This window comes from Bombus vancouverensis, chromosome 15, assembly GCF_051014615.1.
Source record: "Bombus vancouverensis nearcticus chromosome 15, iyBomVanc1_principal, whole genome shotgun sequence".
Taxonomy (NCBI): Eukaryota; Metazoa; Arthropoda; class Insecta; order Hymenoptera; family Apidae; genus Bombus; species Bombus vancouverensis.
In genome coordinates this window covers 11,629,382-11,650,423 of record NC_134925.1, presented here as the reverse complement: position 1 = coordinate 11,650,423, position 21,042 = coordinate 11,629,382, and the positions used below count along the sequence as shown (strand labels likewise).

At 29.4% G+C, this 21,042-nt stretch overlaps 4 protein-coding genes and 1 long non-coding RNA gene across 26 annotated transcripts in view; 3 read left to right on the top strand and 2 right to left on the bottom strand.

Annotated features, from left to right (window-relative positions):
* The window catches only part of LOC117160512 (uncharacterized), a 120,483-nt gene extending 111,032 nt beyond the window's left edge, over nucleotides 1-9,451 (top strand). For 7 of the 13 annotated variants that reach the window (XM_033341299.2, XM_033341294.2, XM_076624895.1 and 4 more), the window contains 7 exons: nucleotides 3,256-3,282; nucleotides 3,469-3,522; nucleotides 3,807-3,833; nucleotides 4,784-4,819; nucleotides 5,857-5,991; nucleotides 6,437-6,705; nucleotides 7,518-9,451. In XM_033341299.2, the coding sequence (XP_033197190.1) occupies nucleotides 3,256-3,282; nucleotides 3,469-3,522; nucleotides 3,807-3,833; nucleotides 4,784-4,819; nucleotides 5,857-5,991; nucleotides 6,437-6,562 (405 nt within the window). In that variant the 3' untranslated portion in view covers nucleotides 6,563-6,705; nucleotides 7,518-9,451. Of the gene's footprint in view, nucleotides 1-3,255; nucleotides 3,283-3,468; nucleotides 3,523-3,806; nucleotides 3,899-4,783; nucleotides 4,820-5,856; nucleotides 5,992-6,436; nucleotides 6,706-7,517 lie in introns of those variants that run through there. The other 6 variants (XM_076624887.1, XM_076624888.1, XM_076624889.1 and 3 more) reach the window with 6 other exon arrangements.
* On the bottom strand, nucleotides 9,052-10,841 carry LOC117160518 (putative peptidyl-tRNA hydrolase PTRHD1). 3 transcript variants are annotated; one of them, XM_033341324.2, is made up of 3 exons: nucleotides 10,684-10,841; nucleotides 9,508-9,694; nucleotides 9,052-9,344 (listed from the first exon to the last, which is right to left on the bottom strand). In XM_033341324.2, exons 2-3 carry the CDS (start codon nucleotides 9,691-9,693, stop codon nucleotides 9,171-9,173), a joined length of 360 nt encoding a protein of 119 aa, XP_033197215.1. In that variant the 5' UTR covers nucleotide 9,694; nucleotides 10,684-10,841; the 3' UTR covers nucleotides 9,052-9,170. The 3 variants fall into 3 exon arrangements, with proteins under 3 accessions (XP_033197215.1, XP_076481026.1, XP_033197213.1); XM_076624911.1 differs by having other exon boundaries at nucleotides 10,665-10,795; XM_033341322.2 differs by lacking the exon at nucleotides 10,684-10,841 and adding an exon at nucleotides 10,511-10,666.
* Nucleotides 10,599-11,239, top strand: LOC143303656 (uncharacterized). Its single transcript, XR_013060171.1, has 2 exons — nucleotides 10,599-10,738; nucleotides 10,889-11,239. It is a non-coding gene; the product is annotated as an uncharacterized LOC143303656 (long non-coding RNA).
* Nucleotides 11,240-11,313: 74 nt separating this feature from the next.
* Nucleotides 11,314-14,240, bottom strand: Hacd2 (3-hydroxyacyl-CoA dehydratase 2). Of its 3 annotated transcripts, XM_033341310.2 has the most exons (6): nucleotides 14,122-14,240; nucleotides 13,318-13,418; nucleotides 13,134-13,250; nucleotides 12,204-12,438; nucleotides 12,012-12,116; nucleotides 11,314-11,925 (listed from the first exon to the last, which is right to left on the bottom strand). In XM_033341310.2, the coding sequence occupies exons 2-6, from the start codon at nucleotides 13,399-13,401 to the stop codon at nucleotides 11,360-11,362; spliced, it is 1,107 nt and encodes a 368-aa protein (XP_033197201.1). In that variant the 5' UTR covers nucleotides 13,402-13,418; nucleotides 14,122-14,240; the 3' UTR covers nucleotides 11,314-11,359. The 3 variants fall into 3 exon arrangements, with proteins under 3 accessions (XP_033197201.1, XP_076481017.1, XP_076481016.1); XM_076624902.1 differs by lacking the exon at nucleotides 13,318-13,418 and having other exon boundaries at nucleotides 14,122-14,207; XM_076624901.1 differs by lacking the exon at nucleotides 14,122-14,240 and having other exon boundaries at nucleotides 13,339-13,751.
* A 16-nt stretch (nucleotides 14,241-14,256) lies between these two features.
* LOC117160513 (vacuole membrane protein 1) lies at nucleotides 14,257-18,720 on the top strand. Of its 6 annotated transcripts, none has more exons than XM_076624898.1 (6): nucleotides 14,257-14,436; nucleotides 15,737-15,928; nucleotides 16,862-17,206; nucleotides 17,319-17,828; nucleotides 18,065-18,334; nucleotides 18,399-18,720. In XM_076624898.1, the coding sequence occupies exons 2-6, from the start codon at nucleotides 15,926-15,928 to the stop codon at nucleotides 18,528-18,530; spliced, it is 1,260 nt and encodes a 419-aa protein (XP_076481013.1). In that variant the 5' UTR covers nucleotides 14,257-14,436; nucleotides 15,737-15,925; the 3' UTR covers nucleotides 18,531-18,720. The 6 variants fall into 6 exon arrangements, with proteins under 6 accessions (XP_076481013.1, XP_033197199.1, XP_076481014.1 ...); XM_033341308.2 differs by having other exon boundaries at nucleotides 15,711-15,928; XM_076624899.1 differs by having other exon boundaries at nucleotides 15,711-15,958.
* The last annotated feature ends 2,322 nt before the right edge of the window (nucleotides 18,721-21,042 follow it).

The window sequence follows — 21,042 nt, the reverse complement described above, 5'->3', positions numbered from 1 at the left end:
CGATGTGTGACAAGAGTGAAGTTTCGGGAGAAACAAAGCGTCTTCCATAGATATTCGATGTGTACGAGTAAATTATTCGATGCTTTCCTTTTACTTTTTTTTCTTTTTCTCGGTATCGAAGTACAGATACGCATTACGTCGGTGCTATACGTTTTTATTTATCCAACGTAATACTTAGCGGATGATCGCACTACCATCCGTCCTTTTTAACATACTCTATATGTTTATCTCTACAACCATTTATGTGTGCGTATGTGTGTGCGTGCGCGCGCGCACGTGTGTGTATGTTTGTGTATGACGTGTGTGCGCATACACCGAAGGAAAAATGTTAAGTTCGAAATAACGAAGCTTTAGCGTTATAACGTGGTAACACGGTACGAAAGCTAAGCAAATTTTGCCTTAAAATATTTTTAAATTAAACTATAGATTAAGATAATAGATTACTGTGTATAAAACATTACACTCTACAAGCTATCGAAGAACACTACGAAAATTTGTTGAACGCTTATCGATAGTTCGATTAAATTTAGGTACATTTCGCTCGGGTATATTTTTTCTATTTCTTCTTTGTACTTCCGTAACATTATTTCATTGTTTTTCGCTGCTCTTCATTCGGTAGTTCTATTTATTCGTTGTGAAATACGTTCATAGTCGGCCTTCTACGATTTTTTCTATCCTATTTTTCGTTTCTTTTCTTAATTATTAAGGTATTAATTTGTACTTAACGAAAGCATATTATATTTTTTATACGTGATAATAAGAGAACTATTTATTACGACCGTTCTATTTCGTTGTACTTCCATACTTATTTCGATGCGATCGAAATACATAGTTGTATCATCTGGGGAATAAGAGACATAAATTTTATATTTCGATAATCAAAAACATAGTATAATTTATATTCCACTGGAATCGGTGTTACATGTATAATCACGAAGTGTATATTTTTTAACATGTTTGTTATTTTTAATATATCAGAAATACGTATTATGGTAAATTTGTTACATTGCATAAATCTAGATTTTTTCCTACAACTTCTACCGCTCCAAATTATTTTTTAAAAGTGCCATTTTTTAAATGTACTAAATTTACACTAATTTTTGTAGCTTTATTTTTTATAACGCGGTGTTACATCGAATATTTTTAACATCTATACGTGTTCCGTCATTAATAATCCTAATTTTGCCAAATTTTTAACAATATAGTGCATGGTATGTTTACTTACAAATAACCCGACGTAAATTTTTATTAATTACCATTACCTACAATATACGGGGAGTTAATTGACGTCTTAGACAAATGCAAAACAATTGCGAATGCTAATAAATTCGAGCAACACGAAAGAACTTTATGACTTAAAGACATGCAAAATATAGATTGGTAGACACAAATGATAAAGGCCTAAGAAACGAAATAGTACAGAGTGAGAAAGATACTTACAATGACTTACGATGTACTTAACGATTTGAAAATACGTGTAAACGAGCATCCTTATTTGTGATCCTAGTTACCTATAACGTTGATACAATTGAATAAAAAGATACCAGAAAGTTGTACAATGTAGAATAATATCGATATTGTAGAAATGGGATTTATCAATGTGGTAAAGAATATTTTGCTGGCCTCGAATTAGAAAGCGTGTACTAGCTACCGTTTTTGCTGTGCATATCCTAATCGAAATATATAGAGATTAATGCGAGTAGATTTTTAATAAGATAAACGGAATGAGTAAAAATATGAAGCTCTCGTATCGTGAAAGCACTTTAACGGTAACGCTAATGCGCGAATTAAGCATATGATATAATGATACATGTGTGAATGTGCGCCCATTATAGTGAACGATCCATACACGTGCATATGCACACAATTTCAGAGAAAAAGTAACTGATCGAGAAGTATGTGTGTGTGTATACGACATGTGTATGCATGCGTATGTACATACATGTGTATATGTACACGTGTACAAGTGTGCGTACACATATATCTACATATGCATGACATAACGAGTATAAAGGTATGCGGGGGAAAGCACATAACATTTCGTGCGTGCGTATGTGTGTATTGTAAAGCGGCGCGCCTTGGTAATTAACAAAAGAAAATTATAGAAGAAGAATACGACGGCGTATTTGCGTATAAGAATACTTGACTCTAACAATTTTGTTTTACATTGTCCCAATTAATAAACAGAATGTGCATGTGCCTGTGTCCTTTGCTTCTATACGATGCCCTTTCGAAATTTAACGCTTCTCACACCTTGTAGTGAAATTACCGCTTTGCATTTTGCTCTGGCTGCGATCCGACGATCATTGTACAAACTACTTTTGTCACTTTTTACACTTCTTTTGTTTCTTTTTCCCTTCTTTCTTCTGATCGCGAGTATATATGTACAATTTTTTTTTTTTTTTTTTTTTTGATGAAAAGAAAAGAAAAAAGATCATGATCTCATAAGAGAAAAATTAACACGTGTTAATTTGCTGCAACCACGACGGTAACGTAATTGTTGGATCGTTATGCCATCTCGTAATACGTCATAGCGAAGGTGTTTTAAGACATAATTGGCATATCAATGTGAATACCGCTGGTTTTTTATTTTTCTGTTTTTCTTGAATTCAATTGAGCTCCTTCTTTATCTTTTCCTTTGCCTAACACGCCCATCGATTGTACTCTTGCCTCGCTCTCGAATAACCAAATTTTTGCTCTTTATCGTTAAATACCGGTTGAACAATTTTTTAGGATAAACATATTTATTAAAACTAATTCCAGATCATGTTCCATCTGTTTTACGTCGTATCGATTATTAGGAAGTGTTTATGCGCGTCACATTTCGTAGAATATCTTATCTCACATCGGGGGAAACAATAAAATAATGTAAATAAATAATACAGTGATATTACTTTACTGAAATAGGCAAAAATGTTTTGAACGTATTAAGATTATTTCAAACATTAAGCTTTAAGAAGAAAAAATCAGCTACCAATTATTTGCAGAAGATCGAGACAAAAAAATATTCTTTCTGATAACTTTGTTACAAACTAACCGATAAGAATATCAACATACATACACAAATATACTCTACTTAGGATTAAAATTCAAACATTTCCGGAGAGTTTGGCAAGGTGCAATATTGCTGCGAATGACGGGGCAAAGGGCGTCTTAATAAAATTTCTTAATAATAAATTACATTTGAATCGGCATATTCGATATCAATTATCAGGTGACTTCGATGAATTTGACAAGGTTTCCTCTGCCTTTCAGGGGCCACCAGGATTAGACGGCATGAAGGTGAGCAATCCTCGGGGAGACCCGTTTAACCATACATTATATTTATGATTTTTGGATCCTCGATCACTACGCTCGCACTACGATTTCATCATTCAGGCATAGATTAAGCCAGTTGCAAACTTAACGGTATTGTTTCAACGTGTCCGTACAGATCATAGTATCCGTTATGGTTCTTCGTACTTACAGGGTGCACAAGGAGAACCAGGCACAAAGGGAGAAAGAGGGGATCCTGGCCTACCTGTAAGTATCGTTCTATTTCAATAATTTAAACCAATGACCAACCTCAACCCGTCGAAATAAAACTACTTCCTTAGAAATCTTAGAATTTTAGAATTTCAAATAGTATTTCTACTAATTTTTTAACAATTTCAAAAATTGCTTTCGCTTGGAGAAACCATTCGATATTCAATACGAATCATACTGTGTCGATCTAACCATTTAACCGTACCGAACGATATTTCATCCTGCTGAAACTCGATTACACCGTCGTCGAGACACCAACGACACATTCTGTTTATCCCCAGGGTACCGATGGAATTCCTGGCGCGGAGGTACAGTGGCATTCGATTATCGCTCGCCCCTCGGTGTGACTGCGACACAGTCTAACCAGCCCGGGGTAACGACGATACATCTGCCTGATCTACCCCGGGGACTGCCCCAAAATTCGTCTCTTTACTTCTTTTGCACGAAAAAGGAGGGGGCTGAGATTAAGTTTTGCGCCTTTCTCCCTCTTTACACCGACGATAGTTTGCACGATTTCTTCATTATTGCAAATATTCCTTCTATTTTATATAGTACTTGCTTATTTACTCTCAAATATTTCGCTTTAAGATCGCAAATCGTTTCTTTTGGTTCCTGTCGGTTAAAGCAATTTAGAGAAGCAGAATGTCAGAAAATAATGGATATAAAACGTCGAGTTAAGAGTCGGAAAATTGTTTGTCGAAGAGCCAAATAGTATATTTTTTGAAATAGTATATTTTTCGACAGTTCCAGCCTTGTTGAAGCATCGTTGTTAATGTTAAACTATCAAGTTTATTACAACTATAATTATCAATTTATTTTTCAGATCTAGAATGAAAGAAAAAGAAAATTATGCGTAAGATCGTCAGAAATGTTAGAATTCCTAGAAATACCTACGATTAAAGAATATCGAGAATCCACTCGAAAGTAACTGGTTGTAGAATTGAATCTCGAAGAGAGGGAGAAGCGCACAATCCTCTCTATTTTGATAATTAGATTCTCAAAGAGTGTACAAACCGAGAGCATAAACTAACCGAAAAATAAAACGGGCTAATATTGTAGCTTATATCGCTTGCTTCTTTCACTAGTTCACGCATTTGTGATCGTAGACACATGTTATGCCTTTGAAAGCAAGTTTCGCATAGAAATGTATAATATTGAAAAAGTTCTTTTCCACAATACGTATCGTGCATGTAGAAAAGAAACGAAGAGAGGCACGACCGTCACTTAACGAATAAATTCTTTGACGTACCAATTCCAGGGACCGAAGGGAGAGAAAGGTGCTAAAGGCGAATCTGTGAGTATTGATGAAATTCGACTATCAGTTTTAAATAAATGGGCAAGGAAATTCGTAGTTTGGCGAGCGAACAAAGCTCATAAACGTTTAACGATACAATGTCTGACGGACGAATAATTCCTCGTTCCAGATCTAAAAATTTTTTATTCGGAAATTCATTATTAATATTTCATTCATATTTACTGTATTGTCATTATCATCGTTATCAGCAATATCATTGTCATAAACGTGTACTACCATTTCATTACTAAGACTAATTAATTATCATTAGTAGTATTATGATATTTAATATTACTAAATCCAAATGTGTCGTCATTCGGAAGTTATGCCAAAGAAGTGCACCAATTTAACATTCACTGACTTGTTTTATCTGAAATGTATTTAGCATAAAGAATAATTAATCTCTAATTAGAAATTATATGAAATTCGAATACCGAATTTAGGGATGGTTTAACACAGTACAGTGTTTATGCATAACGCATGTAACAGAAACACATATTTGTATTTCTGCACTCTGGTATCTTCGTATTGTACTTTTCTACATGTCCTGTAACATGTCGCAACCCTTGAAAAAAGATCATCGAATTCGCGAGATAAATGTTCGTATAAAAACGTAATGTCACGTTCTTTTCTTCAGTGATACGTACGTACATACATGTACATATACTACGTGCATATGCTGCCACCAGCGTATAGTGAAAGCGCGTATATAAACTCGCTGATAGTCAATAAATTTTTTTTTTTTTAGAAATCTAGTTGCAATTAAGGGTATGATGTTGAAACGAAAAATTAGTACATTCCAACGAAAAGAACAGTCGAAACGATCGAAAGTACGCGGTCTCGAGTTTAAGATAGAGAATATTCTCGATGCCTTTTTCATGGACGTTAATGCTCAATTGCGTATTCTGCACAATCAATCGAATATTTTACTATGCATAAAGAGATTCTTTTTGTGTGCCTGGCCTTTTTTGCACGTTCGCGAAAATATCTACATGTTCGCCATTTAGACGTTGAAACATTTTTACGTATGAATACAGGGACCGCCAGGGAAACGCGGTAGGAAAGGCGACAAAGGCAACAAAGGAGATCAGGGTGTACCCGGGCTAGATGCTCCATGTCCATTAGGAGCCGACGGACTTCCGTTAGCAGGATGCGGTTGGAGACCACCCCAGGTATCTCACATTTTCCCTATTCATTTCAATTAACTTTTGTCGGCTTGAACAAGTCCGAAATAGACGACTTCCTGTTACGTTCTTTCTCACGTTTTCTCTCCCCCTTTGTCTTTATAATTGATCAGATATTCCCACAATACTCGAGACGTTTCGTCTTTAAAAGATATTAATTAATAATAAATTGGCATACTTCACCGTGGCAGAATATTTTTTATATATACAAATGTATTCTTATAAACATAATATTAATTAAATTTCCTATATACGTATGTAGCGATTTAGTCGATAAGGTCGTTCCTATTCTTTAAAAAAATCTTTGTATCGAGAAGAATAATGCGAAAAGAAGAAAGCTGTAACGAGTGAAATGGAAACGAATGGTCAGAAAGGGAATTGTAAAGAATTAGAAGTAGGTAGAACGAACGCTTGGATTCTCGTATATGCTTAGCAGGACATCACTAGCACCTCGATACCAGCTGTCGAAGGTCCTGAAACTTCAGAGACGGATTACGAAGAACCAGAAGAGGACTACGAGGAGTATACGGATCCGAACGCAAATCTAGCCGAGCAATAATTGCTCGTTGTGCGCTGCCCTAATCACTACCAACAACTACCACAACTACTACCACTACCATCACCACTACAACCACCAAAACCACCACCGCCATCGCCCTCATCACTCGTCTCACCTTGCTCTCCCAAACTAACGTGGTCCTGGTAATTGCAAGTCCCGTAGTTATACTAACGTTGTATGCATGCATAATCAGCAAAACACCACGCTCCTAAATAACAAAAATGATTTAGAAAGAAGTCTTGTAACTCTGCTCCTCCTTACATTTTCGTACTTTTATTGTATTACTTACTTACATATTACCTGTATGTTGATTAAGTAGAAGTCCGTGGCAATAGTCTTGCTTAAAGTTTCATGTCAATGCTTACGGTTATTTTGCTTTCCTGTCCAAGAAAGATAGAGTAACAAATGATACGTATATAATATATCAAAAAAGTACTAAGAGATAGAAGATATATTTACAGTCGTAAAAATTAATTTCCAATTCGACTTTCTTGCCACTTCTTTGTACTTGAAGCTTCAAGGTGACGATCAAGAAATTAATAACACTTTAACACGTTCAAAGACTTGCTTGTAGCTGCATTTTTTTCTTTTTTCTTTTTTCTTTTTCCTAATTAGAACGAAGAACGCAAAATATGTAGATTAACGTCAAAAGCAACGTTCCAGACTGCTTCTTTGTAAAATTATCCGCTTACATTCTCGTTTGCTTTGCTTATCGGCACGATAACGTAATTTGTAATCGTAATTGATGATTAATGAAATGCATAAACAATGAAAAATTGATTCGTTTCGAATAGATAGCGACCTGTACGTATAAGCATCGTACCTACTTTGTATATTTCAAAGCGATCATCTTCTTCATCTTTGAATGTATACAAATCTATCGTATTTGCTTTAAGCTTTACAAAATATTTCTACAAATATTTACAACAGATTCCCTTTCGCCTCGTTTTTTCAGAGAAGAAGGAATATTCTTCATGATTGGCTAGAAGAGGAAGCCGAAAAAGAAGAGGGGCAGTGATACAAGTATTTTAAAAGAAGATAGTACATATTTTCAAAGACCTCTGTGTATACTCCATCGTAAAAATACAATTCATCCAGTTTAACGCGAAGAAAATCGAGCTATGTATTTAAGAAAAAGAAATATATATATTTTTTTACATATATATATTTTTTTTTCTTTTTTGGCATATAAAATACATGTATGCCGAAATAATCTTCTTGCCATCGGGTGTTGTAAATAAGTGTACTTACAGTGTTTAGCGTCCGCAAATAGTGCGTGTACATAAATATTTAGAGCTTACTACCGAAAATGCGGTTAGAACGACATCATAATTTTATCGACAATTTGTTTATAATGTAAACGTAAACATCAGTAATTTATAAATTACTTTATTTCTAAGGAGAGTAAAATTAATGACCGAATTATCCAAATATCGTTTGCACAACGTAATATAGCGATAGCAAAGTTCTAAAACAATAAACAATTTTATTGGTCTATTAACATTATTGTCAACGTGTTTTCTTTGCTAAAATACGTTGCACTCTATGCGAAGAAATAATTTTTCTCTCTGCGTGTTTTTTATGTGGACATATCTCGTGGAAGCACAAGATGTAAAAAGTTGAAAACATTAATCATTTTGCTCTACCTTCTTTAGCTGAAGATGAATTGAACGTATATTCACGTAAATTTCAGTCAATGTTATTTTTCTGTTTATTTATTTGCTTGCTAAAATGCAACCAAATGCATTTAAGCATAATTATAATATTATGTATTTATATAGCTGCTATTAATTATTACCTTTATTATACATTACTATGTTTCTAAGATTTTTTTTAATTTAAATTATATTATTCTCGCCAGATCTAGTTTTCTCGCTTAATCAAAATTTGTATAATAAGTTCAACTACGAAACTTGGAATTTTATTTTTATCGAAAAACTAATACCATATGATTATTTTAACGAGGAACGGTTAAAAATTTCTTTTCCCAGTATGTGTCATTTATGTGCACAATACATATATGCGTACCTATGCCATTTTATTGCCTTCGGTACGTCTAATAAAAAAAGTGCACATTTCTGCGCGATCGCAAGGGAAGATTTTTATACAAATATCAGTTAATAATGCATATCTCGACATAATTTTCATCTAGATTAGTAATAATATCAACTGTAAAGCAAAGGAGTAACGTGTACACATTGTCAATACTGTCAGGTATTGTTAAATAAAGAATAAGTATATATCTATCGTTTTCATATTGGCGTATAGTAAATCCCGAATTGGAAATAATTCCTATTTATTGTTATATATATAAAAAAATAAAGCAAAAAGAGATTCACAAGGGCATAAGATCGACTTGTTATCTTTTTAATACAATATGAAACATATTACTAGATTTTTCTTGACATATTCCTAAGCAGAGTTCAATTCGTTTTATAGCATTGCAAATGACAATGTTTGAGGTACTAAAACTTGATACTGACTATTCCTTAAAATATATAGTACTATATTTAATACTATTTTATTTTATATTACTATTTAGTTTTATTACAATTGATGTACAATATAAAAGAGGATAATGTAGCTGTATAATGAAAATTGTATCCTTTTACAATTTAAGTAACTTATATTTCTTGAAATATGATTTTACTTTATCCTTTGGGTAAGGTTTTGTTGCCAAACACGTTGGAATATTATCAGGCTGTTCAATCCAGACCTTATGATCAATGTTCTCATTTGTCAATGTTAAACATAAATTGTTTAAACTGGTCTCATCTGGAATCTAACATTTATATACATATAAATATATCCATGTACGAGTATACTATAAATGTCACCATACTCCTTCGCTGTTTTAAAAACTGTATACACAATAGTTATGCACAATAATACATTCGAATTGACGTTTAATACCTATGATATATATAGTTCCTGGATATACTTACTTCCAAGACAACTTTGTGCATAGCATCTAAATTGGCAAGGTAGGCTTGTGTGTAATTGTCATTATAAAAAAGATGAGTAACAGCAGTACACGCATGGCATGCTTGAGCTATAACTGCGCCGATGGGCCACTTCATTGTCGCCAGAAGATCTCCTCGTACCACCACATATTGAACTAGCACGCTCATCCTAGTAATGCAAAAGACGTTTAATTTAATTTAATTTTAAATTATAGAATATGCAAGGGCTATTGTAAGGCTGATCAAGCTAAATTATTAAACTTTAAACATTCGTTGATAAAACTCTTAATTTTCTATATATTAAATTTAATGTCATTTACAATCCTTACATAGTAAGTGCCAAAAATATATATAATTCATATAAATAAGAAAACAATAGGAAGTACTTTTGAAGTATTTATCTATTGACATTATGTCTGTTTAGTATTGTAATATTCAAAAGTAAAACACAAATATCATTGTAATATTCTTTTGGCATTGTAGTTTAAATCAGATGTATTATTTATATAAATTGTTGTTATTAAAGACAAATTAATCATACGTAAATACTGTGTATAATATGTTACAACATTCAAAACATAATTCATTTATATAGAATATAATAACTTTTGTATATTTGACAAATTTTTGTTGTCATTGATTCGTTAGAAATTGCTGCAATCTATCTGTAAGTAAAGGTTTAAAAAAACTCTATCATCTCTACTTTTTAAGTTGTAAAGTAAACATTTAAAAAATAAACATTTAATTATATCATGGTCATGTTAATTACATAGTTGGACATTCTCACCAATTTGATATTACTTATAGCTGGTTATACTCATTATTTTATACATGACAATAACATGATTAAAGAAAAGAGTTTCTACTTAAAAAGAAGAATTTATATAATATTTAAAATAATGATTATTCATAATTACGAAAAGATTCATCATGTACTATTTTGAAAACTTAATAAAAATTTCTGTCAGAAAGTTTTGTGCATTACTTTGATTAAGCAACGAAATGCTGGCGGCCGAATTAATATTACTACTAATCCCATATATTAAAAGGTAAGGTCGAGCGCAGGTTATATGTACAGATAAAAGTTGTTCAAAATGTTGAGTTTTATGACATTTTAAGATCACTAAAATTAAAGACACCTTTAATCGACAACATTACCGGTTTAACTCTAGCAGGAGAATCGCAAATTTTCTAGTGTTTTTCTTGGATTGAGGTTAGATTTAGATTTAGTTTTGCGACACATCTCTTGTGATATTCTGCTTACTTAAATAACATTTTATAACATATTAAAGTTCGAAAAAATCGAAGATACTGATCAAATTGCTCACTATCACACTTCTAACTAATATTTCATATATTACAGGCGTTAAAATATAACTAGCAATATATTTGAAACAATCACATAAAAATAAAACGTAATATGACAAATAATATGAAACTATACAAAATATTTGTTATAAATCTGAAACATTACAAGGAGATGAAGATATTAAAATAGATATAAATAAAAATAAAATTTGTTTAGTAATACTTGATTTATTTATAATTACAAAATCATACTTATACATAAGATCTACTCATATTAGCTTTGTATTTATAAATACAAAGAGACTAAAATGTTCTCTTTAATGTATTTTCTAAATATTGCATGTAAAATCTCTTCAACATGGTTATATATCATATGTTTAAAATAAATATATTTACAGTAAAGATAGCTTTTTTTCTTTTGTTTAATCATTTCATTCTACTTCTAGGGATAAATTGTACTTGTAATAATTAAACCATTGATGAAATTTTCTAATACTTTAATTTCTTTATCTTATCTTGTTTTACATCACGCATACTTTTTTTTCAACCTAGATTTGCCTAACTTTTTATAACGTATTTGATTCATGCGAGACATCAGCATGTACATAAAGGGTAAACAGAATATGAGTAAATATATCTTTAAAAACGATGGAAAATGAAATGCAAAATTCCAAGAATTTGGTAAAGAAACAGTAAACTTCTGCGTCTCTTCAAAATATGGGATATTTCTTAATATTATAATCCCTTCACAAAGGAAGCCTAATGGATATAAAGGCATCCATATTGTATATCTTAGCCATGTTAAAAATGAAATCTCGATTTTAAGTAATTGCGTGAGATAATAAGGATACCTAAATACTTCTACTATACTCCATACAAGGAAAAGATAAAAGACAACTGGTTTCGTTTGCATACGTGGTTCAGCCTCGATCATAATAAATAAAATAAATGCTCTGCCTCCCACTTGTACAAATGTTACAAATGTACTACTCTTAGTGTAACCAAATAATGAATGCATAACTTCTAAAAATTGTATAAGTTGTATAAATTTCATTGCATTCCCAACAGCTACATAAGTTTCTTTCATAGATGCTACAATTAGAAATTTACTAATTAAAAAAATCAATTTAGGTATTATTATATTTAACTAATTTTAAATATATCATACAGTTACTAACCTGGTCCATCTCGCGAATACGTAATTCCCATTACAGTTAGAATATAGATAAAACCAACAAATTGACAAAGGTTATAGATAATTAGATACACTTTTTTGAAATCTTCTGCGCAATGAATAATTGTAAATATTATTAATATTGAAATGTATTTCAATTATTATGTATATTAAAACATTTTTTAATAAAGTATACCTTTTCTATAACCAAACTCTTCTTCATGAAGTTTATCGTACATGTCGGGATAATCACTGCATACATCTCGTCTTTCATCTTCGTTATCATCTAAATCTTCGCTTGTCCATTTATCAAAATCGATTTTCAGCCATGATGGCTTTTGTGGTTGACTAGTTAATCTTGGCCACCAAGCAGGACACTTTTTACCCAATGTAAAATCAACTTGTCGAGCTGTTACTTTGTAATTACTTTCCTATAATAAACAATTTTACTTTTATTATTTGTACTTGTAATATAGAACATGTTATCTTCTTACTAAAAATTAAAGATATACAAATTTTAGAAATGATGATATGCCATAAAGCAAATGGTATTATAAATATTTCCATATTATTTTTATATTACATATTAAAAGACAATGCATTATTATACATGACGAGTGAAATAAAATATAATATTGGATTCACACTGTCGTGATGTATGGATTTTACATGGATTCCGAACTTCATAGCATACTGATCCGTGTAAAATATTATACATTATCATTATTCTATTATAAGTAGTTGGAAATCATTATAGATAGCTCTGTCACTTTTAGCCTTGCCATCCTAACCCCAAGTTACTCCATAAGATAAAGTAAAATATTATTGCTACAATTGTTACAAAAAAACAGGGATCTTTTCTAACAACTATACATTTCATATTATTTATTTTGTTATTGAGTTATAATGCGTAAAAAATCTTAGCTTAAGAAATTTAGTAAAACTTATTGAAGCATGCTAAAAATAATTTACCTATAAATGACAATGTATCTTACTTATCATTTAAGATTATAAAAAAAATGTGAATATAAATTGCAAGCTTACTCACATTTATCCATTAAAAACACAAATATGTGTCTATGTAATAAATCATAATTATAAAATTTATTTGAACAATATAAGTTACCTCAACATTAATAGATGAATGTAAATCCAAGCTAAATCCATATTCATTAAGACCTCTCGCGCCTTGTCCATAAACAGTAACCCTTAATTTGTTCTCATTCATGTGAACTTTAACATGCTACAAAATATAATTTGATATATATAAGCTGATAAACAATAAAATTTATATATTAGAAATTACATACCCAAGTATCAGTCAAGTCTACCTTTAATGTAATTTGTTGCTCTGTTTGAGCCCAATATACAAATGGAGTTAAAATATCTGCCATTTTTTCATTTTATATTTCTATAAATGTTAATTTTATCCGGCTTATTGTTATAACAGATCGATATTGAAAGTACATATTTCGTTCTAAGTTAGTAAAAGATGTATCGTTTTATTTTTTAAATAATTTTCATTATTATATATATTGTATTTTAACATTGTAAATAAAAATTTATCAGTTATTCGATGTAAACACAAAATTTCGTACTCCAACGAACGCCACTGTCAACATTACAGTTAATAATGTCTGATTTATCATTTGACTTTGATTACACGAAAATGTAAGAACTGCACATATCAGCCATTAACAATTAAGTTCATAATATGATACCAACATATCTACTGTTGAATATGCTACGTAATTTAATAATTAAATAAAGTTACAAAACATGAATCTGATAAAAATCACTAAATTTAAAAATATTAGATCTTGAACCACGTGCTTATAACTCTAGTTTATTTTTATAGCTATTAGAAATTTCATATTTATATATCATGTTGTTTATTTCATTAAAATAAAATATGAAGAAGGAAAAGGCAAGAGACATGTCTTGTATTTTAAAATCATTCATGTGAAGTATAATTAAAGTGTCAATACTTATTTACAAAAACGCTGATTGGTCAATGTTTATTGTGTTAGCAAGTAATAATTTAGAATTATGTCAGTGTAAGATATGCGAGGTATTCAATATAAGGCGATGATTATATAGAGGAATTGTATTACCTAAAAGACTAATGATTAGGCACTTTTATACATGGAGACTTGCGCGTACTTGCACTTATACAATATACATATAGGAAGTGTTGTGGGTTCATATATATGTATATAAATATAAATGTGTTACTGTCGAGTTGACAGTTTAATTAATTAAGTTGAATAAAAACATTGTTTTTTTTAAGTGCATATGCTAATTATCGATCACTTCAGATATCACCAGGCACTTTATTTTTTACTCAAATGTGTGTTTCATAATGATTTGAAAAAAAACATTTTCGATTGATCCAGCACTTAGCCATATTCGTATTTTAAGGTTAAAAGGTAATTCAATTACATTTTATGTTATCAGATTGTATTATATTATATCATGTTCGATATTTCATAAAAAGAAATATTGTATTTTGAAAACACATTTTGATAAAATATTCTGTACGTATTTCTTTGAGAAACATTAAAATATGAAATAAATTTCCAGCATTCAAATTATGTTTTCGTGGCTTAGTTTCACGTGCGATTTCTGTATAGTAGCATAAATTTTCGCAATTTCAGACAACATAATATGCAGTTTTAAGTGTTATTTAGATAAAACATCAATAATTAATCCCAATTAGTAATTAGAATCTTATACATGTAATACTAATCGTGTACAAAATGTATAAGATAAAAAATTGCAGGTTAAATTAACTCGCGAATACATATGTTAGATTAGTGAAATTAAATATTTGAAATATAAATAATAGTGAGAAATTCATAAAACCATCTTTAATGTTCAGGATAGATTAATAACTATTTTATTTTATATAGTTATTGAAAATCACAGTGTTTTTTAATTACAATTAAAAGTAAATTATTAGAAAATATGTAATAATATTTCTGTTTTAAATCATGTGAGTTTTAAAGTATTTGTCAGCACAGTAAGTAAATTTATACATATATATCTATTTATTTTAAATTTAACTTTAATGGAATATTTGTATATGTTATTTTGTATATTGCAGTATATTTCTGATTTATGGCACACATTTAAAGAAATTAAAATCAACAATGAATTATAGTGAATATTTGTACCTGTATTACCATGCAGATTATATAAAAATTAAATATATTAGAAACAACCGTTTGTACTTAAATTGTTCACCAAAAACTTTACTTCCAAACAATTTTTATAATAATTTAAACAATAATTTTGTGTATTTAATAGTTTTATGTATATGCAAATCAATGTACATAAAGTTATATCTGTATTTATATTTAAAATGTTTCAATAAATACTGTTAAATAATGTTCAATTTTTTGAAAGAAAACAAAATCAGATTGTTTAATTGTCCACTTATAGTTTTATCTGTTAAAATTATATAATTTTGTTAATCTCTTATGTAAAATTTCTTTTTAAAGTTTTTATTATATAATATGGTACAGATTGTAAAAGTAATTCATATCTTAATTCAATAAATTATATTTGTCATTGTTTTATTTGTATTATTTGGAAATTAATGTTTCTTATTGGTAATCAGTATTAATAGAAAATAATTATTAGAATATTTTTATTCCTTTATGATTATAACAGTAATTAGTTAATAATACAACTAATGCAGCTTGATGATGACATGATGGAAAATAGATTCAAAGATGAGCACTATTTCGAATGTAGCTGTTACCAGTATTATACAGAATTTTGAAGACACTATTTTCATACGGGTAGCAGAAACTCAATGAATTCTACTACAGTGAAGCCAGTTTTACGAATTAGCAGAAATCATTTAATGGCTCGTTAAAACACCATCTGCACATTTCAGGGAACAGCGCAAATATGGTATAGAATGTATCCATTCTACAAATAATTGTATGCTGTTTATTATTATACAAATATTAAAACATATTTAGTTACGTGTAATTATTGATTCATAAATTCATTAATCTAATACTAGTTACATTAACATTATGTGTCATAAATATTTTGAAAAATTAATGAGAATAAATAACTTAATGAAACTACAATAATAGTAAGAGTAAATAATTTAACACTAACCTACCAGAAACGAAACAGCATGAAAGTAGTGTTCAATTTTATAATATGATAAAGATATTACGTATAATGTCTTTATTAATAAAGTAAAGATTTTATATTAAACACTTTGTACATGGCTGCAAACTAATTTAATCTTGTTAATATGAAGTGTTTGGAATTATCATTTTTTTATATCATTTTTTAATGTCTTAATAATTTAACATTACATTTTTGCATTACATAAGTATTTTCCTATTTGTAATTTTAAAAAATCTTCATATATAATATATTCCTTTTTTATATTGCATGTGAAACTCATGGTGGCTAAATATTTTATTACTGATCATTTTGTATACTTAACTATAACATTAATATTGCTTCAATGAGTTTTTAATGATTTTATTAATATTCAATATCAATATCAGTATGAAGTAATATAATATTTTAGCATATATTATTAAAATTATTATATTACAGTAATCAATGCCATTAATTTAATTTTATAATATTCCATTCATATTTTTAAAACGAAGTATTGGGAATAAATTGTTGAACACAGTAATAACAAATTTGTGATATTTTTTAATTTTTTGCTGCTTTAAATTGTGTAACATATATGACAATATGTGTGACATGACTATAATATTTTATTCATTTCTAATATATTACATATTTTGTAATGCTTTATTTATTAAATAATCATAAATTTATTTATGATCTGTTTTATTATCTTTGCAGAATAATCAGTTAGGAAGTATCATGTTGGAAAATACCACTGCCATTCGACGTGTGAAGGATTCGGCACCTGTTAATGGTGCTCAACAAAATGTAGAAGAGAAAAAATCATCTGCACCATTTTCAGGAGATTTAAATAATTTGGACAATGAATTATATTTAGATTCTGAACATTTAACTTTGTGGCAGCATCCAATTACCACATTGAATTATTTTTTCCGAGAACTTTTTAATAATATATTTAGCTTAGGGAGAAAGGCATTGCATTACAAAAAGACAGTATGGAGCATAGTATCAATAATTACATTATTTCTGATATTGAGTAGAATTTCTGGTCCACATCAACAGGTAAGTTCTATGATTAAAGTATAGTAAATTATTATACAAAAATTTTGCATATTAGTCTTTCATCTTTGTTTTTCTTAATATTTAAAGTCATCAAATATTTGTACATTTTCAGATATTGAAAGCATGGGAGACAAAAATAATTTGGTGGTTATATTGGATAGGTTTAGGTGTCCTTTCCAGTGTAGGTCTTGGTACAGGTTTACACACTTTTGTACTGTATCTAGGACCACATATAGCAGCTGTCACAATGGCTGCATATGAATGTGGCGCTCTCAATTTTCCTGAACCACCATATCCTGATCAAATAATATGTCCAACAACAATTGATCCAATGTGGACAGCAGGAATATTAAATATCATGAGAAAAGTACGCATAGAAGCTATGCTTTGGGGTGCTGGTACTGCACTTGGTGAACTACCACCATATTTTATGGCTAGGGCAGCTCGAACTAGCAGACAAAATAATAGAAATGAAGAATTTGATCAAGAAGATTTAAAAGAATTAGAAGCTTTAGAAGCTTTAGAAAATGGAGAAAATGTTTCATTATTAATTCGACTAAAGCTAATTATGAAACATTTTGTGCAAAAAGCTGGATTCTGGGGAATTCTTGCCTGTGCTTCAGTAAGTTAAATTATTTTCTAAATATTAAAGATTAATTTTATTTATATAGAAATATTATTATTATATTAGAAAATTATATTATAATTATAATAATAATAATAATATTATTATTATTATTATATTGGAAAAGTTTTATTTTTATATATTTTTAGAAAATATTTTTATATAATCTTCGAATTTTATTAAAATTAAATTAAACATTTACAATATATTTTTTACACAAAAATCTTTTTTAGATCCCCAATCCATTGTTTGATCTTGCTGGCTTGACATGTGGTCATTACTTAATTCCATTTTGGACATTTTTTGGAGCTACACTTATAGGAAAGGCGATTATAAAAATGCATATTCAACAACTTGCAGTAATTATAGCTTTCAATGAAGAACTTTTAGATAAATTCATAAAACTGCTGGCAATTGTACCATTTATTGGTTCGAAATTTCAAGAGCCATTGAAAAAGTATCTTATTCAACAGAAAGAAAAATTGCATGATAAAACGTCGATGGTATGATCTTAATTTATTGTGAGCAATGTATTTACACATTTCTAAATATTTATTTTGTTTTCAGGATGGAGCAACAACAATTTCATGGTTATTTGATAAATTTGTAATGTTGATGATATGTTACTTTTTAGTAACAATTATTCATGCGTTAGCAAGGAATTATCATCGTAAACGAACTAAAGAATGTACTGATTAAAAGTTATTGAATATAGGATATACAATGTAAACATAAAATCAATTAAAAAACTACGTACAGATAAAGTTGCTATTAAAGTGCAGTATAATTAAGGTACTAAAAATAATAATAATAATATTGTGGCCGAATTTTTAAGTGCACAATTTCTCTTTTGCAATATGAATAAATCGTGAAGGATGAAGTATATAAATTTAATTTTTTTAATTCTAATTTTCTAGGATGCTTCTAAATGTCAAAAATGTTTCGTAATATATATGTATATATGTATATATATTACAAAACATTTTTGACATACACACACATATATCTATATTACACATGTATGTGTGTATGTATTTAACAATATACATACACATATGTATATCTTAGGGGGGATTTTCATACATTATGTAGTATAAATTATGGGCATATTACGTATGATACATATTATGAGCATTTTACTTTCACTATTACAGTCATAATTTATAATATCAGAACTCTTCCTAGGATTTACGATGTTAATAATATTATACTCAATAATGTAAATGATTTAGGATTCTAATCAGTTCCAATGTAGTATAAAACTGTTTGAGATATGCATTCTTCCTATAAACATTTAAATATAATTATTTTAAATATTCTTAGTTGACAAATACATTCTCTTATTAGCATCTTTCAGTACTATCTATCATAATTGAGTAGATAAGTGGTATAAATTATGTTTAAGTACCAAAAAAAGAGCTTTCAATTATTGGTTTTTTATACTAAAGTTACAAAAAGCTAATCTTATGATTAGCTTTCCAACCATAAAGTCAGAAATATATACATATAGTTAATAATACATATGATTGCAGAACAGATCTAAAAAGTTCATATCCATCGGTGGTTTGTGAATAAATAGTAGTGATTTTTCGTGATTTCATAGAAATTACTCAGTTTTTTCGATAGATCCGATATTGATTTATATTTTAACTATATATTGTCACTCATTTTTTATGACATTTTCACTTTTCATTGTAATGCATTTATATTTATGGAATGAATGTAATATTACTTGTAATTTAAAAATATTTTGAGAATAAGAAAAATATAAATGAAAGATACAATGTTTTTAGTCTTAAAAGAGTTAAAATTGCTGTCGAAGAAAATTTTTTATTTACATTGAATTTTTTCTATTTGGAAAGTATTGATAAAATAATTTATTTTCATATCCTACATATTTCATTAATATATTTTTATTATATTTTAATAAAACTTAAATAAAACTGAATGATTTCAAAATATTTTGTGATATTTTCGGAGAGATAAGTACAAATTGTATTTTTAACTAGTTGGTATTTTTTCATTCATGTGATAAACTAAAAATTTAATGTTATGAGAACCATACCTTTATAAATAATGAGTGTAGAGTTATACATTTTTATTCTGAATATATATATGTATATGAATAACAGTTTGTAATTTATATTACTACTGTAGGAAGATTATTCAAGATATTTTTTAGGGGGAAACAGAATATTATAAATACAAAAACATATTAAAAATGATTAAAACATGTTTGTAAATAATAAACGTATAGAAACTAATAAAAAGAACAGGTAATAATATGCAAAATTTTCATTAGTAATGAGATACTTAATGTGTAAAATTTATATGAAGACATGGAAAATTATAATATTTTAAGTCATTGTTCATTAACATCAAATATAATTGATATTCATGTGATTTTATAACGTGATTTATTTACATAAATATTTCATTTCTTATTGATTTAAATGAAGTAACGTGACCAATATATAGAAAGGAAAAAACGCAGATATTAAATTCATTTATATGGTAAGTATATGCTAAGGAAAAGTAGCATCAGTAGTGTCTCATTATTACTACTTCTTTTGCAATAAAATTAACAATATGTAAGATATATATATGTCGGAGATGAAAGGACACCGGAACCTTCGGATAGCCCCGCAACATTGCAATCTAAAGTCTACTATAACTGTAACTAAACTATTGTAGTTATTCAATCCGATTGTAATTGTTCGAGATTAGTGACGGTGAGCTTTGGCTCGAGGCGACAGTCTGTCGCCCAACGTAGCCGCGGTCAAGGGATGAACGCTTTGCCCAACAAACATATGGAATAATTCTATAGCTCTCCTTAAAAGAAATATTCGTGGCGACACGCGACAGTAAACATTCCAACGGTTTCTGTCCCGTGGCTCGCCACACGCAGACCCTATTCTTCGAGTAAGATGATTGCCAGATGTCGATGCGTCTCCGCAGTACATGTTCGGCTAGCCCGAGGGCCCGTAATAAATCTTAAGGTTTAGTTAACTAAAGTCCTTCAAACAGACAAACAGTCTTTGTCCCAGCTACGGGAAGATAGGGGAGACATATTTTTTTAACGAACGGCGTCTCCCACTAGCAACTTTCCCTCGAGGGCGGCTAGCATCTTTTTCTAACCACCGATATGGAGATTGACCAATTAGCAGCAACGTCGATTTCCCTTACTTCCTAAACGAAGGCTTTCCTCGAC